This window comes from Oncorhynchus mykiss, chromosome 8 (assembly GCF_057628025.1).
Source record: "Oncorhynchus mykiss isolate SJ-2025 chromosome 8, ASM5762802v1, whole genome shotgun sequence".
In the NCBI taxonomy this organism is placed as follows: domain Eukaryota; kingdom Metazoa; phylum Chordata; class Actinopteri; order Salmoniformes; family Salmonidae; genus Oncorhynchus; species Oncorhynchus mykiss.
In genome coordinates this window covers 59739575-59760895 of record NC_143029.1, presented here as the reverse complement: position 1 = coordinate 59760895, position 21321 = coordinate 59739575, and the positions used below count along the sequence as shown (strand labels likewise).

Here is a 21321-nt window from a genome sequence, read left to right as displayed (position 1 = left end):
TCATTTATGAACATTTGAACATCTTGGCCATGTTCTGTTATAATCTCCACCCGGCACAGCCAGAAGAGGACTGGCCACCCCTCATAGCCTGGTTCCTCTCTAGGTTTCTTCCTCGGTTTTGGCCTTTCTAGGGAGTTTTTCCTAGCCACCGGGCTTCTACACCTGCATTGCTTGCTGTTAGGGGTTTTAGGCTGGGTTTCTGTACAGCACTTTGAGATATCAGCTGATGTACGAAGGGCTATATGAATAAATTTGATTTGATTTGATGTCTCAATTTTCTCAAGGCTTAAAAGTAATTCTACTGCAGTGTGCTAAATCAGGGTGTTTCTTGGTAGTCTTAAACAAATCTACTTTGAAACAAAAGTATACACCTCACACACATGTTTAGGGGCTTAAAAAAATAACCATGTCAGATATAGAGTTGAAATGTTTTACATTTTGAGTTTGCATACCAATATTACACTTTATATAAGTCACAGAAGACTGAAATATAACAAAACCGTTTGACATAGAAACAAATATAATTGGGATTTTCATTGTAAAAACGAAGACAAATGCACACACACACACACACACACACACACACACTTTTACACTAATCGTTTGCTGCTGCTACTCTGTTCCTTATTTTACTCTTACTATTATCTATCCTGATGTCTAGTCACTTTACCCTGCCTTCATGTACATATCTACCTCAAATACCTTATTATTATCTATCCTGATGTCTAGTCACTTTACCCTGTATTCATGTACATATCTACCTCAAATACCTTATTATTATCTATCTTGATGTCTAGTCACTTTACCCCGCATTCATGTACATATCTACCTCAAATACCTTATTATTATCTATCTTGATGTCTAGTCACTTTACCCCGCATTCATGTACATATCTACCTCAAATACCTTATTATTATCTATCTTGATGTCTAGTCACTTTACCCCGCATTCATGTACATATCTACCTCAAATACCTTATTATTATCTATCTTGATGTCTAGTCACTTTACCCTGCATTCATGTACATATCTACCTCAAATACCTTATTATTATCTATCTTGATGTCTAGTCACTTTACCCTGCATTCATGTACATATCTACCTCAAATACCTTATTATTATCTATCTTGATGTCTAGTCACTTTACCCCGCATTCATGTACATATCTACCTCAAATACCTTATTATTATCTATCTTGATGTCTAGTCACTTTACCCTGCCTTCATGTACTGTACATATCTACCTCAAATACCTTATTATTATCTATCTTGATGTCTAGTCACTTTACCCTGCCTTCATGTACATATCTACCTCAAATACCTTATTATTGTCTATCCTGATGTCTAGTCACTTTACCCTGCCTTCATGTACATATCTACCTCAAATACCTTATTATTATCTATCCTGATGTCTAGTCACTTTACCCTGCCTTCATGTACTGTACATATCTACCTCAAATACCTTATTATTATCTATCTTGATGTCTAGTCACTTTACCCTGCCTTCATGTACATATCTACCTCAAATACCTTATTATTGTCTATCCTGATGCCTAGTCACTTTACCCTGCCTTCATGTACATATCTACCTCAAATACCTCGTACCTCTGCACATTGATCTGGTACTGGTACTCCCTGTACATAGTTCCATTCTTCTGTATTTTATTGTATTCCTCATGTGTTATTATTTAAACGTTGGATAGCATTTCACAGTAAAGCCTACACCAGTTGTGTTCGGCACGTGATAAATCAAATTTGATTTGACACACACCTAATTAGATTAGCATTATCGACAGGGCTACCGGTGGTGTGAGTGACCCCTGGAGAGGGACCGGATTTATTTAGATGGACCAGGGAGCTCCGCTTCATCGCTAAGCCAGCTCGGGCTGCCCTACGTGGGGGAGAGAGACTGATGACCCCCCCTGAATCTCTGACGTCCCAAATGCACCCTTTTCCCTACATAGCGCACTACTTCTGACCAGGACCTGTAAAAGCTTTGCACTATATACAGTAGGGAATATGGTGCCAGTTGACACCAATGCCAGAGACAGGCTTTCCTGCTGTAACTGGGCTCGGGACGAATAAAGCCCGGGGCATTCCTGAATTACTGAGGAGCATGAGGACGAGTACAGTAGAGGTATAACAATGGGATTCTGCTGCTCTGTCTCTCAATTCACACTGGAATGGACCGGGGGAAATGATGTACTGATGAAGAGGGAGGGGTGAGGAGGGAGGGATGAGGAGGGAGGGATGAGGTCTGGTTTTTCCACTGTGGCAGACACGGACATGTGTGCGCACACACGGAGGCACATGCACGCACACACACACCAATGCATACATGCAGACACAGACACAAGCATGGACGCACACAAACACACACACTCAAATCCCAGGGGCTAGACTGACATACCGTGACCGTCTGTCAGTGCCTAGGATCTCTCTCTCTCTCTCTCTCTCTCTCTCTCTCTCTCTCTCTCTCTCTCTCTCTCTCTCTCCGGCTCAGGGTTATGTGCAGTAGTCATCTCTAATCTTTTTTGTAATCCTGTATTAGGGGACCTGAGGTCTAGGTGGATCCACAGAAGGAGAAATTGGGAGAGAGGAGGAGAGGGAGAGAGGAGGAGAGGAGAGAGGAGGAGAGGAGAGGGGTCAAGAGGGATGCAAAGAGACGAGATTGGAAGAGAGGGAGTAGAAAGGGGAGAAAGAGGTGTGAGAGGGGTGGAGAAAGGACAAAAAGAGAAAGAGAGAGGAAGAGGGGAAGTGCTAGAGAAAGGAAAAGAATGGAAGTGAGGGATGGGGCACTTGAGAGAGATCTCCTAATTCAGACAGCTCCTACTCAAAGTGGAACGAGGGTGTGTGTGTGTGTGTTTGGCTATAATGACAATCTGAGGGCTATCCATCATCAGGCTGGTCACTACAAATAGGCAACAATTTCTGACATTTAAAAAGGTGCTGAGAACGTCGATATATACCTTTATTCAGGCACTCACAAAAGAAGAGAACGATGGCACAGCACTGGGCACGAACTCATGATGCTCGGAGAGCGCTGTTTACTCCGCTGCACTACAGCAGTTCACAATGCTCTAGAATGCCGTGGAAATACGATGAATATTGATGATACCTAACACATAATTGTTTTATTATTTTGTATTAAGCCTTCCTCAAACCGTAGCCCTAACCAGAACCACAACGCCTAACAACGTTGAGATGTTTCTGTTTTAACTCTGTAACCGCATGGAATTAACCCTGTAACCATGAGGAATTAACCCTGTAACCATGAGGAATTAACCCTGTAACCATGAGGAATTAACCCTGTAACCATGAGGAATTAACCCTGTAACCATGAGGAATTAACCCTGTAACCATGAGGAATTAACCCTGTAACCATGAGGAATTAACCCTGTAACCATGAGGAATTAACCCTGTAACCATGAGGAATTAACCCTGTAACCATGAGGAATTAACCCTGTAACCATGAGGAATTAACCCTGTAACCATGAGGGATTAACCCTGTAACCATGAGGAATTAACCCTGTAACCATGAGGAATTAACCCTGTAACCATGAGGAATTAACCCTGTAACCATGAGGAATTAACCCTGTAACCATGAGGAATTCGTAGAATTTTAAAGGGAAACTCTGGGCTCCTGTTGGATGTGTGTGGCAGGGTTGGGGTCAATTCCATTTCAAATTCACTCAATTCAGGAAGTGTTCGGAAATTCCCAATTCAATTCTCTTCAATGCTTTTTCAATTTGGAACATTTCAAGTCTCTCTCTCTCTCTCTCTCTCTCTCTCTCTCTCTCTCTCTCTCTCTCTCTCTCTCTCTCTCTCTCTCTCTCTCTCTCTCTCTCTCTCTCTCTCTCTCTCTCTCTCTCTCTCTCTCTCTCTCTCTCTCTCTCTCTCTCTCTCTCTCTCTCTCTCTCTCTCTCTCTCTCTCTCTCTCTCTCTCATGCATTCTACCACGAAGGATGCTTCTATCACACACAATCAATGATTTAGGAGTATATTGTCTCCTCCTACACAATCCACCAAAGCAGATTCACCACTAAACATATGAAAGTGTATTTGTTAAGAAACAACATATCCCAAACATATCCAAAACATCCTCACAACGTTGTCTAAATGCATTATTAGCAGCCTATTGTGTGCATGCCCAGGTAATAGAGGTGTAGAACAGAGAGAGAGGGCCAGATCTGTGTATCGACTGGGACCAGGGGGAATCCACAGGGACTGAGCGTGTGCACTAGCCACTTAATTAAAGCTCTATCCTATTGAGTGGCCAGGAGCCACACACACACACACACACACACACACACCTATTGAGCGAGAGGTCGTTCCAGCGGTGAGGGGGACAAAGCGCTTCTCTCTGATACATAATTGATGTGCCAATTAAGTCTGCCCTGGAACGGAGTGCTATACCTGAGGCTAAGAGGAGAGATGATCTCTCCAGCTCTCTGTGGTGCCGGTGATCTGAGCTGAGAACAGTTAGACTACAGTTACACTAGAGGAGAGATGATCTCTGTGGTGCCGGTAATCTGAGCTGAGAACAGTTAGACTACAGTTACACTAGAGGAGAGATGATCTCTGTGGTGCCGGTGATCTGAGCTGGGAACAGTTAGGCTACAGTTACACTAGAGGAGAGATGATCTCTGTGGTGCCGGTGATCTGAGCTGAGAACAGTTAGACTACAGTTACACTAGAGCTCTCACTTTATCTCTCCATCTTTCGCTCTGTCTCTGTCTCTGTCTCTTTCTCCTTGTCTTGCACCCTTACATGACCTCTCAGGCTGACTCTCTGACTGGTAGCTAACTGCTGATCTTGTACAACATCCTGCCAACACTTTCACCCAGACAATTGCACAGGAGCATTTTAGACTACAGCCACTCAACAAAGCATTTCCAAGGCCTTGTACCACACAGTCCTACTGTTAGCATCACTGAAAAGCCAATACAGTAGCCATCCCCCTGTATCTGCCTTCATTGAGCCAACGACAGGCTAATAACAGTTTACCCACTGAAAACACTCTCCCTCCCTCCCGCTCTACCTGAAGGCCGTAAGACTACATATTAAATAGAGAGAGGGTTGTTGAATAGAGACGTGCTGTCAGAACATGTCTTTCTTCTGCAGTGCTGTAAAGAGCAGAGCAGAGTGTGTGTGATATCCAGTCTTTCTCTCTTTACCAGCTGACAGGTTACAGAAAAGCAGGTGAGAGCTCCACCTTGAGATTCCTCTATCGATCGCCCGGCTGGGCTGCAGACCGTGGGTAGAACAAATACCACCGCAGGCGAGTGCGTGTGTGTGTCGGGTGTGAAACATCAGTCAGGAAACACACACACACCTGATACGCGCCTGTTCCCTGGACGCCTGTAACTGACGTTGATAGTTACTATGTCGGAGTGGTCTACAGGGATGACACACACCTGCCGATTCGGAGCGGCACCTGGAGTGTGTGTGAGTGTGTGTGAGTCTTGGTGATTATGACACACACCAGCTCATTTAAAGAAGATCACCAAAGCTACAGTACAGTTAGTTAGAGTGTTAAAAGAGGTATGTGTGTGTTCGGTACAAGGCCCCTTGTCCTCTCCTCTCCTCTCCCAGAGAACCAGCTCTCCTGTTCAGGAATCTCCTCCATCTTGGGGTCTTGTCATATCAACTGGCCAACTGGTGGGTGACGTCCTCTTCAGCCCATTTACTCAAACTGTACCCCTCTGCGCTATGCCCCTACCCCCTAACCGTACCCCAGTAAAGCACACAACCTTACCCCCTCTCTCACCCTCACTCCCTCCTGATTCCTTAACCCAGGCCCCTGCCATTCTGTTTCCACGCTAGCGCCTGTTGCTAGGTGACCCTCTCTAAAGCATGGTAGGTTGTGCCTCCTAGTTTCCCTTCTGTATTCCCCTGCTTCGATACCCCTTGCATTTCCAGTGGGAAACCCCTGATCCTGCCCAGATTCTTCCCACTCGGGTTGCCTGCAAACGAGGGGCCAAGAGGGGTGAGAGGGTGTTTCTCAGAAAAGGGGGAGGCTGGGGTTGAGGAAAGGGGACGGAGAGTGGGTCACCCTCTCCCTCCTTGGTGCTTTTAGTTAACCTTTAAGTGTGAGTTTTAGACAAAGGGAAACGCAGAGACTGATGGGTAGTAATGAAGTAGCTGTGTGAACGGGCTTTTCTCTCTCTCTCTCTCTCTCTCTCTCTCTCCCTCTCTCTCTCTCTCTCTCTCTCATTTTGGCTCTGAGAAGAGGGAGAGAGAGATCGAGAGAGAGACAGAAAGAGAAAGACAGAAAGAGAAAGACAGTGAGAGAAAGACAGTGATAGAGAGAGAGAGGTACAGTTTGGTGAGAGGAGCAGTGAAAGGAAGTGCAGAAGGATGAGGAGCTTATAGTAATGGCAGCTTAAGGAGCCATTTGCTTTCTACTTTTCTGGGAAGTCTTCAGAGTGGAATCCCTGACTGGGCTGTTATACAGAGAAGGTTTTATCTCTCTCTGTTTGACTTCACACGTTTCTCCATCTCCTTTATTTTCTCATTCCAAGCCTCGAAAGATTTAGAGTGATGATCTAGTCACTGTATATAGTACCGAATCCCACTGCCAGGGCAAGAGTGCAATGTGCAAACGGATACAATTGCCACATACTGTAACTCTAAGCCCAGGAGTTTTTCCTGACAATGAAACCTGACTAGGAAAATAGTCATAGCCACTTACTAGTGCCCAGAGTTTTTACCAGAGTTTCTTCATGTGGTGAGGAAAAACTCCTGTCCATAAGCATCCACATCAGAGTGGATGGAAAGAGACTGTCTGTCTATGCCAATGGCAGCAACTAATAGCTAAAGTTCCTTTAATGGCATTAAGTCATGTGAAAACGCAGCCTGGGCCTAAACAACAAGGACCAACTTCCTTTACAGAAAATAGGGATAAATCTGGCCAATCACCAGTACCATTGCTAAGCAGTTGGCTGTGTGTGTGTGTGTGTGTGTGTGTGTGTGTGTGTGTGTGTGTGTGTGTGTGTGTGCGTGTGTGTGTGTGTGTGTGCGTGTGTGCGTGTGCGTGTGTGTGTGTGTGTGTGTGTGAGAGAGACACTGGGGTAGAGGAGATTTGGACTCTCATTGTCTTTGAGACGTGGCATACTTAAATAACCCTTTAACGCTTAACCTTTCATCAGAACTGTGCAGCAGAGAGATTCAACCTCATAATCACATTCTGCTCACACTGCATGGTTGGGTGTGTGTGTGGGATGGGGTGTGTGTGCGTTGTGTGTGCTTGTGTGTGTGTGTGTGTGTGTGTGTGTGTGTGTGTGTGGGAGAGAAAGTGAGAGAGAGAGAGACAGAGAGAGAGTGAGAAAGAGAGACAGAGAGAGAGAGAGAGAGAGAGAGAGAGAGAGACAGAGAGAGAGAGAGAGAGAGAGAGAGAGAGAGAGAGAGAGAGAGAGAGAGAGAGAGAGAGAGAGAGAGAGAGAGTACAGTGCCTTCAGAAATGATTCATACCCGCTGACTTATTCCACATTTAGTTGTTACTTGGGCTGTGGCGGTCATGACAATTTGTCAGCCGGTGATTGTCAAGCAAATAACTGCCGGTCTCACGGTAATTGACCATTTATTAACATAAACACATTTAGCATCTCCTGGCTTCCACGCATAACCTACAAGTCACTGATGCAGACAACTCAATAAATCTATTTAATATAGCCTACACCATCACAATAAATCTATTATTTATTTTAGACAGGTCTAAATAAACATGATGTGATGAAAATGTAGTCTATTTCAGAAGAACAGAATAGCATACTCTGAGTTGTCCTTATGTCAGGTCCTGATCTGGCTATGTCATCTGGCTGTGGGCGACACTAGTTCATTTAACATGATTAGCTTAGAAATCCGTAACATTATTTTATATTATTTTATAGTATGAAGAATACAATTGAACAAAGCTGAATAAAATAGAAAGGATATCTTGCGTTGAGCGGTTAACAAAGAAACAGGTACTCTGGGTGTCGATTTAAGGCAGCCCCCCCCCCCCCCCCCGCACTTCTCTGATTCAGAGGGGTTGGGTTAAATGAGGAACACACATTTCAGTTGAAGGCATTCGGTTGCATTGGGCTGAATATAATTCCCTTCTCCCCGCTGCGTGCAGAAACACCTCTCACTCACGTGGCTCTCAGTCACGTGTTCGGGTCTTTCTCACAGGCTACAAGTGAAGACAGACATGTCGGTGATGCAACTGCATGTGTCCTTATCCAATTCCGAGGCGCACATTGAAAATATTGGAAGAACTGTCCCCATTTACTTTTCGTCAGCCAACAACATGGGTAGACCTAACAAACAGCAAAAGAACTAGCCTGTGTTAATCTACTATCCCCCATAGTACAAAAGTTGCCCTATTCTATTCTATTCTGTGCGAGAAATAAATATTCCAAATATAGTCTGGGACAGTTGTGGGATGCGAAAGTTTCCCAAATGAATACAACCACTAGCATCAAAAAACCTGTTTTATGTAATGAGGCTGACGCAACTGATCAGAACGTTTAACTTAAAATGTTGATAAACTATTAGGCTATTTCTTCACCTTATAAGAGCAGCAATGCCCACACGGCAGTAGGCTATGAGCGTGAATGTTCCATTAGCAGAAAACACTATTCTCAAAAGTCACCACAATTCAATTATGCATGTAATGCTTTTAACATAAAGGTGCATTTTTATGGTGAAATCATCTTCCCCAAACGCACTGCTTATATATGCCAGTTAGGCTCTGCAGCCCTTGTAAAGAGGATTAATGTGCTTCATTTTAAGAAGTTATTTGGCCACTTCAGTTGTGATACAAACCTTGTTAAAATGTATAGGCCTATGGGATAGACTGCGTGAGGCGTGCGACCATGATTCGAACAAGTCGCAGAAAAAAGGTATTGTTTCTAATGCTGGGCATCATTCACAATTGATAAGATATCATTCACAAGTGATGGGCTAGTATTGGTACCCATCAGACTATTCTTGATTAATCTTGTCTTTCCATATACTAAATAATATACGTGTGAAATTAGTTTTGATTTAGAATGGGCCATTATATCGAAACAGGGGCAGCGGGAAAAAAAGACATGTCATCTTTGCACTTAAATAGCGAATGGAGGATGCTTTTCCCATGGTTCATTTTCATGCCAGCCAGGTAGGCTATACTCCTGTTTTACAGAGAAGCAATGTGCTTAATAATAGGAAGGTTGAGAAATACATATAGTAGGTCTAGCCTATAGAAAGCTGATGGGATCCTCCTCTTTTTAATAGAGGCCATCACTCTGTATTCTCACGCAACTGCATAGCCTATAGAGATGTTGCTCAACATGAGCTCATGGGCTCTCATGAAGTATTTGATTAGATTTTAGATTAGAGGGACAACAGAGTTCAGGGTAACAGGCAGTTAGCAAGATTGGTAGGCTACTAATGACCATCAGCAGCATCAGAGCTTGGAGAAGCCTAATTACCGTGACTAAACGGTCACATGGAATTTGACTGCCATCAAGACTCGTGATCGCCGGTGTCGCCGTAAGGGCCCTAGTTGTTACAGCCTGAATACAAAATGGGTTAAATCAATTTTCTTTCTCACCCATCTACACAAAATACCCCATAATGACAAAGCATTTTTGTTTATGATGTATCCAAATGTATTGAAAATGAAATACAGAAATATCTCATTTACATAAGTATTCACATCCGTGAATAGATCAGTCTTTCCCAAATTCGGTCTTCAGGACCCCAAGGGGTGCACGTTTTGGTTTTTGCCCTAGCATTACACAGCTGATTCAAATAATCAAAGCTTGATGATTCGTTGGTTATTAGTTGGCTAGCTGTGTAGTGTTAGGGCAAACAACAAAACGTGCACCCCTTGGGGTCCCAATGGAAGGTGTTGGGGAAACACTGCCACAGACATTTCAACTTTTCATTTTTTATTTTGTGTGTATGTCGGCGTGTGTCTGAGGTCATCCCTGTAAATTAACAGCACCCTAGAGGCAGGTCCAGTGGCCTTGTGAACTCACCAATATACATCAATATACTGCCACACACACGAACAAAGAGCATGCACATACGCACACACAAGAACACACCCTACATAGCAACCACTAAGCAGGGAAAGAGACCATCAAGGTCAAAGCAGATGTATTTTGAGATAGAGATAGAGAGAGAGAGAGAGAGAGAGAGAGAGAGAGAGAGAGAGAGAGAGAGGGAGAGGGAGATGGAGAGAGAGAGAGAGAGGGAGAGGAGAGAGAGAGAGAGAGAGCGAGAGAGAGAGAGAGAGAGAGAGAGAGATGAAAAGAGGAAGAGTCCTGACCTCCACCCCATAACAACACATTCTCTCCTGTGCCACAAATCAAATATCTCCACACCTCTATAATAGTTGACTGGACAGTCCAGCACACTGTATAATAGAGGTGGGTGGAGATGTGCGGAGGGTGGAGGAGGGTGGAGATGTGCGGAGGGTGGAGGGGTAAGGAGGGTGGAGGTGTGAGGAGGGTGGAGGGGTGAGGAGGAGTCAGTTGGATGATTAGGTAGCAAATGAGAAAATCAAAGTCATCAGGTTTTCTGTCTTCTCAATAATCCCTTCGCAATCCTCCCCAGGCCTGCCCAAGGCTCTGTTTGTGTGTGTGTGTGTGTGTGTGTGTGTGTGTGTGTGTGTGTGTATCAGGGAGACTATAAATCGTATCAGTGAGGGACAGAGGGAGGATTGTTTGAGAACACTTTGTTTCTTTGCCTTCCACAGGTTGGAGGATTTAGAGTTAAGCTCCGTAGCAGCTGTGGCCATGTGTTGGCACTGACTGAGAGAAAGAGGGAGAGAGAGAGAAACAGGGCATGAACAGGACATGGTTGGCCAGTGAAGCAGATGGACTATGCTCGTTCTCAGATGTTTCCCAAAGATAGGATGCCCAAGCAAGGTGAAATAAACAATACAACGTTTTGGTAAACAAAAGTTCCAAAGGAATAAAGACCTTTCAAATGTCATATTATGTCTATATACAGTGTTGTAACGATGTCCAAATAGTTCAAGTACAAAAGGGAAAATAAATCAACATAAATATGGGTTGTATTTACAATAGTGTTTGTTCTTCACTGGTTGACCTTTTGTTGTAGTAACAAGTTACAAATATTGCTGCTGTGTAATTGGAGGGTAATACATGTCTCTAATATGTTCATACATTTGGCAGGTTAGGAAGCGCAGCTCAGTTTCCACCTCATTTTGTGGGCCGTGAGCATATAGCCTGTCTTCTCTTGAGAGCCAGGTCTGCTTATGGCGTCCTCTCTCAATAGCAAGGTTATGTTCACTGAGTCTGTACATAGTCAAAGCTTTCCTTAATTTTCAGTCAGTCAGAGTGGATTCTGATCATTAGTGGGTATCGGCCTAATTCTGCTCTGCGTGCATTATTTGGTGTTCTGCGTTGTACACGGAGGATATTTTTTGTAGAATTCGGCATGCAGAGTCTCAATTTGGTGTTTGTCCCATTTTGTGAATTTTTGATTGGTGAGTGGACCCCAGACCTCACACCCATGAAGGGCAATGGGTTCTATAACTGATTCAAGTATTTTTACCCTGTATTGTTTGATGCCGTAGAATGCCCTTCTTGCCTTGTCTCTCAGATCGTTCACAGCATTGTGAAAGTTACCTGTGGCATTGAAGTTTAGGCCGAGGTATGTATAGTTTTTTTGTGTGCTCTAGGGCAAAAGTGTCTAGATGGAATTTGTATTTGTGGTCCTGGTAACTGAACCTTTTTTGGAACACCGTTATTTTTGTCATACTGAGATTTACTGTCAGGGCCCAGGTCTGACAGAATCTATGCAGAAGATCTAGGTGCTGCTGTAGGCTGGGAATAACCAGATCATCTCCCTCCCTCCCTCCCTCCCTCCCTCCCTCCCTCCCTCCCTCCCTCCCTCCCTCCCTCCCTCCCTCCCTCCCTCCCTCCCTCCCTCCCTCTACACTGGTGTTATGAGGGTTATTACAGTGGGTTGTTCACTTGTAAACATAGCTGTAGAGGTCAAGGTGCAGAGTAAATAGTTTGGCAGTCTGTGAAAACAAAGCTGTAACAGAGACCTCCACTTTGCAATACACCATAGTCTTGCAGTTTGTATTGGAGGAATATGGTCCAGGAAACGGCCTTGCTGTGACATCTGAACCCACACCTCCGATGGTGTGTGTGTGTTTGTGTGTGTGTGTGTGTGTGTGTGTGTGTGTGTGTGTGTGTGTGTGTGTGTGTGTGTGTGTGTGTGTGTGTGTGTGTGTGTACATGTGCGACTCACAGCTCCTGACCGTCCCCGTTCCAGACCCTTGACACCCGTCTTCATCGTCACAGTCTCCGCTGCCATCCTCTGTGTCGCCACTACCCAGCTCCCCCCAGGACTCGCTCTGGCCCAGCCCTGGCAGCATGTCCTGAATCTCCTGGTGGACAGACAAAGCATTGTGTTATAAGACAGGAATAAACACTCTCAACGGTGAGCCAATGGATGAATTGCTGCGATTATGGCGTACCTGAATGCCGGATACAGATAATACCACTGCATAGCCTCTCTACTTTTCTCTCACTCGATCCCTTTATTCAAACCGTCCCCTATCAGATGCTTATCAACACAACCAAGCAGACAATCATTGAAATAGGGTTCAACTCAAGTGTTTGATAATTATTCTTTGTCAATAGCAGAATCAGACTGGAATCTCAAACAGTTCTTAAAGGTTGTGTCAGCCATCTACACCCAAAGATACTCTATTCCTCTGTCTATCTTCCAATGGATCCCTCTTAGCCACATCATAACACATTGGGAGCAAAGCAGTCAGTAGCGTTAGCACGATGGCATATTAGCTGTGGTTCCTGCCGCCCCAACGGCGTATCCCTTCACACCCCACTGTGTGACAGCGTCGGTGGGTCGGGGCGCTGCCAGCGACAGCCTTCTGCTCCAGAGGACCCAAGGGTCTTTATGGAGAGCACTGTGTGATCTTTAAATCGACTCTGTGTGTGTGTGTGTGTGTGTGTGTGTGTGTGTGTGTGTGTGTGTGTGTGTGTGTGCGTGCGTGCGTGCGTGCGTGCATGTGTGTGTGTGTGTGGCCCTATGGTTCATTTCCCTGTAGCCTCGCTGACACATCAATCACGACAAATGACAACAAGTGCCCGCGAGGTGACGAGAAACGATTGACGTACTGGGGGATGGGGGCTGGTAATAATAGAAAGGAAGACTGAATGTTCTCTAAATGGAGGATAATGAAGAACAGGCTGAGATAATTAGGGACTTTCTGTTACTGAAGCCAAGCTCTGTAAAACTTTATTAGAATTTATTAGAATTCTCTTAGAAATCTTTTAATGGCTTTTTTTTGGTGGGAGATCAGCTTAAATATTGCAGAAAGATTGTAGGTTAAATCAATTTAATTCTTTGCATCATTTCCAATCCCCCTTTTTTTCTCTTCTCTATACTTTCCCCCTACCATACCATCCCCACCCTGATTGGAGTAAACTAACGGACAACAATACTTTTACTGCTACTTACAGCTATTTTCGCTCACATCTACGGTACCTGTAGTTAAATAATTATACATACAGTACCAGTCAAAAGTCTGGACCCACCTACTCATTCAAGGGCTTTTACCTTCGTTTTGACTATTTTCTACATTTGACAATAATAGTGAAGACATGAAATAACACAAAAAAAGTGTTAAACAAATCAAAATATATGTTATATTTGAGATTCTTCAAAGTAGCGACCCTTTGCCCTCATGACAGCATTGCACACTCTTGGCATTCTCTCAACCAGCTTCATGCAATGCACTTCAACTAACAGGTGTGCCTTAACTAAACACATTTTGAGGGGGTATACAGAAGATAGCCCTAGTTGGTAAAAGACCAAGTCCATATTATGGCAAGAACAGCTCAAATAAGCAAAGAGAAAAGACAGTCCATCATTACTTTAAGACATGAAGGTCATTCAATCTGGGAAAATTTCGAGAATTTTGAGTGCAGTCGCAAAAACTATGATGAAACTAGCTTTCATGAGGACCGCCACAGGAAAGGAAGACACAGAGTTGCCTCTGCTGCAGAGGATAAGTTCATTAGAGTTACCAGCCTCAGATTGCAGCCCAAATAAATGCTTCACAGAGTTCAAGTGACAGACACATCTCAACATCAACTGTTTAGATGAGACTGTGTAAATCAGGCCTTCATGGTCAAATTGCACTACATAGGGAATAGGGGGCCATTTGGCACACATCCTTCACCACTTCCCTTTCTCTCTTACCATCTTCTTTCACCTTGACCAGCTATAACTACTTCACACCGCTGCAAAAGCCTCTCCTGTACTGAGTTGCAACATGAAAGACTAGCCACGATGATTAGAGACACTGCCCATCCAATCTGCATTTTGATTGGATATTCCCTTCTTCCCTCTCAGCATGGGGTGGTCTAATTGGATGCCCCCCTGGCCATTCCAGGAATGTTATTTCTGTACTGTTCAAGGTCTTTTTTGTTTCATCAGAACATGTCTGAGATAAGGATCTCCTGACACAACGTCACAACTTAAAAAATAGACTTTGGAGTAGAAAGGTAACGTGAACAATGTAGGGGTTTGTATGTGTGCTAGAGTATGCTTATTTATAAAACCCTCTTAGACCTCACTCCTCCCTATCTGCGATATCTACTGCAGCCCTCATCCTCCACATACAACACCCGTTCTGCCAGTCACATTCTGTTAAAGGTCCCCAAAGCACAAACATCCCTGGGTCACTCCTCTTCTCAGTTCGCTGCAGCTAGCGACTAGAACGAGCTGCAACAAACACTCAAACTGGACAGTTTTATCTCAATCTCTTCATTCAAAGACTCAATCATGGACACTCGTACTGACAGTTGTGGCTGCGTTGCGTGATGTATCGTTGACTCTACCTTCTTACGTTTTGTGCTGTTGTCTGTGCCCAATTATGTTTGTACCCTTTTTGCAGAGGTGTGGGTCACGTAGGTAGGTGTGGGTACAGAGGTGTGGGTCTCGTACCCACAGAGGTGTGGGTACGAGTCACAAATATGATGACTTGCAACTCGACTTTGACTTTAACACCAATGACTCGTGATTTGACTTGGACTTGAGCCTTATGACTCGACCTGACTTGATACCCTCCACAAGCCCAAATGATAAAAATGATACTATTAAACTCTTCATTTAACGGATTACAGTTTGAATCGGACAGCAGCCAATCACATTGTGCCAGCGGAGACAAAGTGGCGCGTGGCAGTGCAGAGGAACGTCGGCGGGTGAATTCAAATTGAGCCATTGGAAAGATGATACCCCAAATTATTATTTTCGGATGTACAAACTTGCAAAACATGCGGGAAGAAAATTACAGATGGAGGCGCAACAACTTCCAACTTTGTTTGACATTTGAAACTGCACAAAGAATGGTAAGTCGTGGCTAATATAGCCGACAGCTATATATAACTTTGCTAGTATAGCATGTAGGCTAACATAATGTTAAATCAATGAGCCTCCACACAGTCAGTCAGCGCGGGAACGTGATCATTGCACCCAAGATTGAGACCAGGCAAGATTGTGCTACAGCCCCGCTCAATTATCTTTTTATATGCTTACAGATTTGAACAATAACAGATGAACAAAAGTGTCACAAGTGAACCACAACAGTCTCCAATCTCACAGTTCATGGAGACCCGTGTAGGGCAGTACAGCATGAATCATCCACAGCAGAAAGCTATCAACAATGCAATACTGTCCGACCTGGTTATCGACTGCAACTTGCCTCTGTCTATTGTGGAAAACAAGAGTTTTCGTCCCTTTCTGTCATTGGTTGACAGTAAGTACAGCCCAGTGTGTCGTAGAACATTGACATCAAAAGTAGAGAACCTCGCTACAGAGAGACGTTCAAAACTGAAAATTCAGTTGAGCAACACAGGCCATGTTTCAGTCGCAGTGGACATTTGGTCCGACCGAAAGATGAGGGGGTTCCTTGGTGTCACTGTGCACTGTACGGAGAAAGATGGAGAGAGGATACACCTCAAGTCCAATCTCTTGGCCTGAGACCGCTTCAAAGGCCCACACACGGCCGAAAGAATCTGTGAGCAATTTGAGGCCATATGTGGTGAGTACAGCATCAAAGATGAATTGTACAATATCATTAGTGACAATGCTGCCAACATGAGAAAAGCATTCACGGTGTGCTTCCCCGTTGAACAAGAAGATGAAGATCACCTTGATGACCCAGAGCTCTGGAATGACCTAACCCTGGAAGACCAGCAAACAGTGGATGCTGCTATTGCAAAAAAAACTGTGCTTGCAGTGTTTTGCCCACACTCTCCAGCTGGTGGTGGGTTATGGCTTGAAAGAAACAAAAGTGATGACTACTTCTCTTTCAAAGTTATCAAAAATCAGCTCACTGCTGCATACAAGCACAACATTCAAAGAGGTGTTTGAGGCTGAATTTGGGGAAAGAGGCATCCTTGCCGCTGTCAACACAAGATGGAACTCAACACTGACAAGACAAGTGAAGGCAGTTATCTAATGTGACCATCTAAAGCTCAGTCATGTTCTAGAAAAGGCTGGGCACAAGGAGTTGTTGTTCACAGTACAGGAGTTGGTGGACATCCTGAGGCCATTTAAAGAAGCAACAGATATGACACAGGGGGAGAAGATCGTCACAATCAGTTCTGTTGTTCCCTCAGTCCTGTCCCTGAATCACCACCTGGAGCAGTGGAAGCCTCAAGTCCATTTCCTGAGCGGCCTGGTCAGAAGTCTCCAGGCATTTCTTGGAATCTTCATCAATGTGAAAATGGCCAGAACACAAGATGGAATCACTGCCCCCTTTTCAGATCCAGTCTACCTCAAAGCAGCTGCCTTGGATCCGGCTTTTTCTCTGATGTGGGTGGAGCAACATGTGCTGGTCAAGGAGGAGGTGGCACAAAGAGTGAAAGGTCAATATTATTGAGTTTAATGTAACTTTTTCCTCATAATTGAATCCAATTGACTGCAACAATAAAACTTGTTCAGTTTAACCCACTGCATCACCAATACTCTAATACCAGCCTTTTTGTTTCTGCTTTCACATGTTTTGCCAGAAGTGATTCTGCAAGATGCTGCAGGGACTGAGCAAGCTGTGCCTCTTGTTGATGAGGAAGAGTGAGAGGACCATAGACTTGGACAAGAAGAAGGGCTGTTTGCAGCATACTGTAAGAGGCAGAAGAAAGAGAGAGAGAGAGAGAGAGAGAGAGAGAGAGAGAGAGAGAGAGAGAGAGAGAGAGAGAGCACTAGCATATTTAGTTTTTGTTGTCATATTGATGTGTCTTTCTCATGGCTACCCATGTATTTCCATGGAAATATAAAGTTTATTTGGAAAGGAATAAATATATATAGTTTTAAAAGCATTCATGATTTGCGTACATTTAATATACCATTACTCTTGTTAAATGTAGCCTCAGGACTACCTGGCATGATGACTCCTTGCTGTCCTCAGTCCACCTGGCCGTGCTGCTGCTCCAGTTTCAACTGTTCTGCCTGAGTCTATGGAATCCTGACCTGTTCACCGGACGTGCTACCTGTCCCAGACCTATTATTTGATCATGCTGGTCATTTATGAACATTTGAACATCTTGGCCATGTTCTGTTATAATCTCCACCCAGCACAGCCAGAAGAGAAGGTTTCTTCCTAGGTTTTGGCCTTTCTAGGGAGTTTTTCCTAGCCACCGTGCTTCTACACCTGCATTGCTTGCTGTTTGGGGTTTTAGGCTGGGTTTCTGTACAGCACTTTGAGATATCAGCAGATGTACGAAGGGCTATATCAATACATTTGATACTGATACTGAAATATGAAATGGTATTACATTTGGTGAAGAGCACATTATGACTTGTTTAGGACTCGAAACTCAAAGTTTAGGACTTGAGACTTGACTTGACACTTGGCGGTCTTGACTTGGACTTGCCTGTTTTGACTTGAGACTTGACTTGGGACTTGAAGGCTAAGACTTGAGACTTACTTGTGACTTGTAAAACAATGACTTGGTCCCACCTCTGCTGTTTTGTGCTGCTACCATGTTGTGTTGCTGCCATGTTGTGTTGCTACCGTGCTGCGATGTCATGCGTTGCTGCCGTGCTGTTGTTGTTGTCTCAGGTCTCTCTTTATGTAGTGTTGTGTTATCTCTCTTGACGTGATGTGTGTTTTGTACAATATTTTAATTGAATTTATTTATATATATATATATATATATATATATTTTCTTCCCTGCCCCCAACCCAGCAGGAGGCCTTTTGTCTTTTGGTAGGACGTCATTATAAATAAGAACTGACTTGCCTAGTTAAATAAAGGTTAAATAAAATAAAATAAATAGAAAGTATGTACTGTATGCACACAGACACACACACACACGTACGCACGCACACACACACACACACACACACACCACACACGCAGGCACGCACGCACGTACGCACACACACACGCACGCACACACACACACACACACACACACACTTATGTGAGCTGAGAGCATCAGTCCATAGACGCAGGTGACCTTGGTAACAGTTGGACCGGTCACATAGATGAAGGTTGGAGTGGACAGTGGAGTGACACAAAGTGGTAGAGACACTCGTCCTTGACACAATGACACTAGGGACCTGTCGGTCACTCAACATCTTTGACACTGGAGGTGACATCTTGGTAGATTGTGACATTTAGAAAAATGGCCACTGTTGTCAGACCACTTCAAAAACTCAAGAAAGCACATAGTATTTCAAAAGGAATTTTAGTCTCTGACCATTTCCTAATTTATACATGGTTTCACACAAACTCTAAGGCTTCATATGACAGTTCTGTATCTTTATGTAATGACAGTAGCCTAATCTTCTTTTTTGAGACATTGTACATTGCTCAAGACAAGGCAATGTCAAATATAAAAGGAAAGAGGCCAGAATGGAATGAAAAGCCACACTTGACTAAACACAGAGAATCCATAAGCATAGAGATGACAGTGCTGCCCCTCATCTAAGTCTGTTTCATTCTTCGCCAGCAGCATACCACCCTGCATACCACTACTGGCTTGCTTCTGAAGCTAAGCAGGGTTGGTCCTGGTCAGTTCCTGGATGGGAGACCAGATGCTGCTGGAAGTGGTGTTTGGAGGGCCAGTAGGAGGGCCACTCTTTCAGTTTGGAGGGCCACTCTTTCCTCTGGTCTAAAAAAAAAAATCCCAATATCCAGGGCAGTGATTGGGGACACTGCCCTGTGTAGGGTGCCATCTTTCGGGTGGGATGTTAAACGGGTGTCCTAACTCTCTGAGGTCATTAAAGATCCCATGGCACTTATCGTAGAGGTGTTAACCCCTGTGTCCTGGCTAAATTTCCAATCTGGCCCTCAAACCATCATGGTCACTTAATAATCCCTAGTTTACAATTGGCACATTAATCCCCTCCTCTCCCCTGTAACTATTCCCCAGGTCGTTGCTGCAAATGAGAATGTGTTCTCAGTCAACTTACCTGGTAAAATAACGGATAAATAGGGCAAATATTAGCTTTTCATTAGGAATTCACCAGCACCTCTCCTTGTCTTTCTCTCACTCCCTCTCTTCAGACATAGATTTCAAAGTCATCAGGAGACAAGAAGCTACTTAATGCTCTTAATGTTCTTATTATTCTCCCTCTGTACAAGATAACAATACAATAGAGAGAGAGAAAGAGAGAGAGAGAGCGAGAGGGAGAGGGGAGAGACAGAGAGAGAAGGAGACAGGGGAGAGGGGAGATTTGAGGAGTTCTTAAGGACTATGAGTTCTGATGTCTTTAAGGTGTTATATATTAGTTTATATGGGACAACATGTGCTTCAAAAGTAGCTTTCTTTCTGTTGTTTGGATATACTGGTAGAGTGACCAGGTTGTTAGCTATCAAGCCAAATGGGGTAACGCGACAAAGTGTCAATAAATGATAAACGGCCCGTGAGTAGTTTTAGAATGGTCCATGACATGGTTAATAAAGGCAAAATGCGGTCCTGTCGAATCACTAGAGGAAGACAAAAACATTGTGCCGGTAATATGAGTCAGATCATTTGAACTGTTTGGGTTAGAAACAAGTAGTTTCCGCTGTAGTAATGGCCCAACAATTACTGTCTGGGAGATAGGAGCCCTATTTACGATATACCTCAGGCCCCAGAGTTTTCCTGGTGAAGTCAAATAGTTAGGAAAAAGTCCTACTGTGACGTTCGTCGATGGAAGGATCAGGACCAAGGTGCAGCGTGGTAGGCGTACATTTTCATTTATTAAATGAACACCGAAAAAACAACAAATACAAAACGACACGTAACGTCTAGTGGGCTAAACAGCACAGCACCAAAAACAAGATCCCACAAACTACAGGTGGAAAAAGGGCTGCCTAAGTATGATCCCCAATCAGAGACAACGATAGACAGCTGCCTCTGATTGGGAACCATACCCGGCCAACAAAGAAATAGAAAACATAGATTGCCCACCCTAGTCACACCCTGACCTAACCAAATAGAGAATTAAAAGGATCTCTAAGGTCAGGGCCCCCTATACACCCTATATACACCGAACCCACAACAACACAGCCCTACACTATACAGATACTTAATAGAGGTCTTTCCATCAGATCAGGTAACACCTACGGTAAACCTCACTTCTCACTTCACAGCTTTTCCCGCAAAGGTGAAAGTTGCACACAATAGTCCCCAGATCATGCGTTAACTTGTTTTATAGGCAGTAGCCATAAGGTTAAGCAAGGGTAACATGTGTATAGGCAGTAGGCAGTAGCCATAAGGTTAAGCAAGGGTAACATGTGTTTCTATGGTAATGCGTAATGGCACCAGATCATGTTGCATGCTGTTGACAGTGGCATTTGTGTCCCCTTGTGTCCCTTTGTCCTGCCTATTTTGAGGCCAGGGTGAGAAGTGCTTGGCTAGGCTAACATGAGTAGCATCAGGTGCACACATGGCCACAGGGATAATAACTCATAATAGGCACTGCGGTGCTTCTTTGTCTGTCTGTATTTCCTCGGTCTCTGCAAGTCACACGTACTGTACTCTGTACTGTATGCAGTGCCGGCCCAGCCAATAAGCGACATAAGCGGCTGCTTAGGGCCCCGCGGGCCGGTAGGGGGCACCTAACCAAGAGAGGTCACTAACTTGTTTTTCCCATGAGGTGGGGGAACCCCAACCACATCTCGCTTAGGGCCCCCAAAAAGCTAGGGCCAGCCTTGACTGTATACTGGTGATTATGAACTGCACTGCAGTAGTCACGTTCTCGGCTGGGGTTGAAGCTTTTGAGATTGGGTAGTGGGTGTCAAGTTTTTTTATGGTCATTTATCAAATGGACACTCAACTACTTTG

At 44.2% G+C, this 21321-nt stretch overlaps 1 protein-coding gene and 1 pseudogene across 4 annotated transcripts in view; one reads left to right on the top strand and one right to left on the bottom strand.

Moving 5' to 3' along the window:
- LOC110530231 (glypican-5) overlaps window positions 1-21321 on the bottom strand; it is a 218286-nt gene that overhangs the window by 46837 nt on the left and 150128 nt on the right. For 2 of the 4 annotated variants that reach the window (XM_036985801.2, XM_090182140.1), the window contains 2 exons: window positions 12260-12398; window positions 9907-10785 (listed from right to left, as the gene is read on the bottom strand). In XM_036985801.2, coding sequence (XP_036841696.2) covers window positions 10673-10785; window positions 12260-12398 — 252 coding nt within the window. In that variant the 3' untranslated portion in view covers window positions 9907-10672. Of the gene's footprint in view, window positions 1-9906; window positions 10786-12259; window positions 12399-21321 lie in introns of those variants that run through there. The other 2 variants (XM_036985798.2, XM_036985799.2) reach the window with 1 other exon arrangement.
- LOC149982045 (uncharacterized) lies at window positions 16338-17180 on the top strand (annotated as a pseudogene).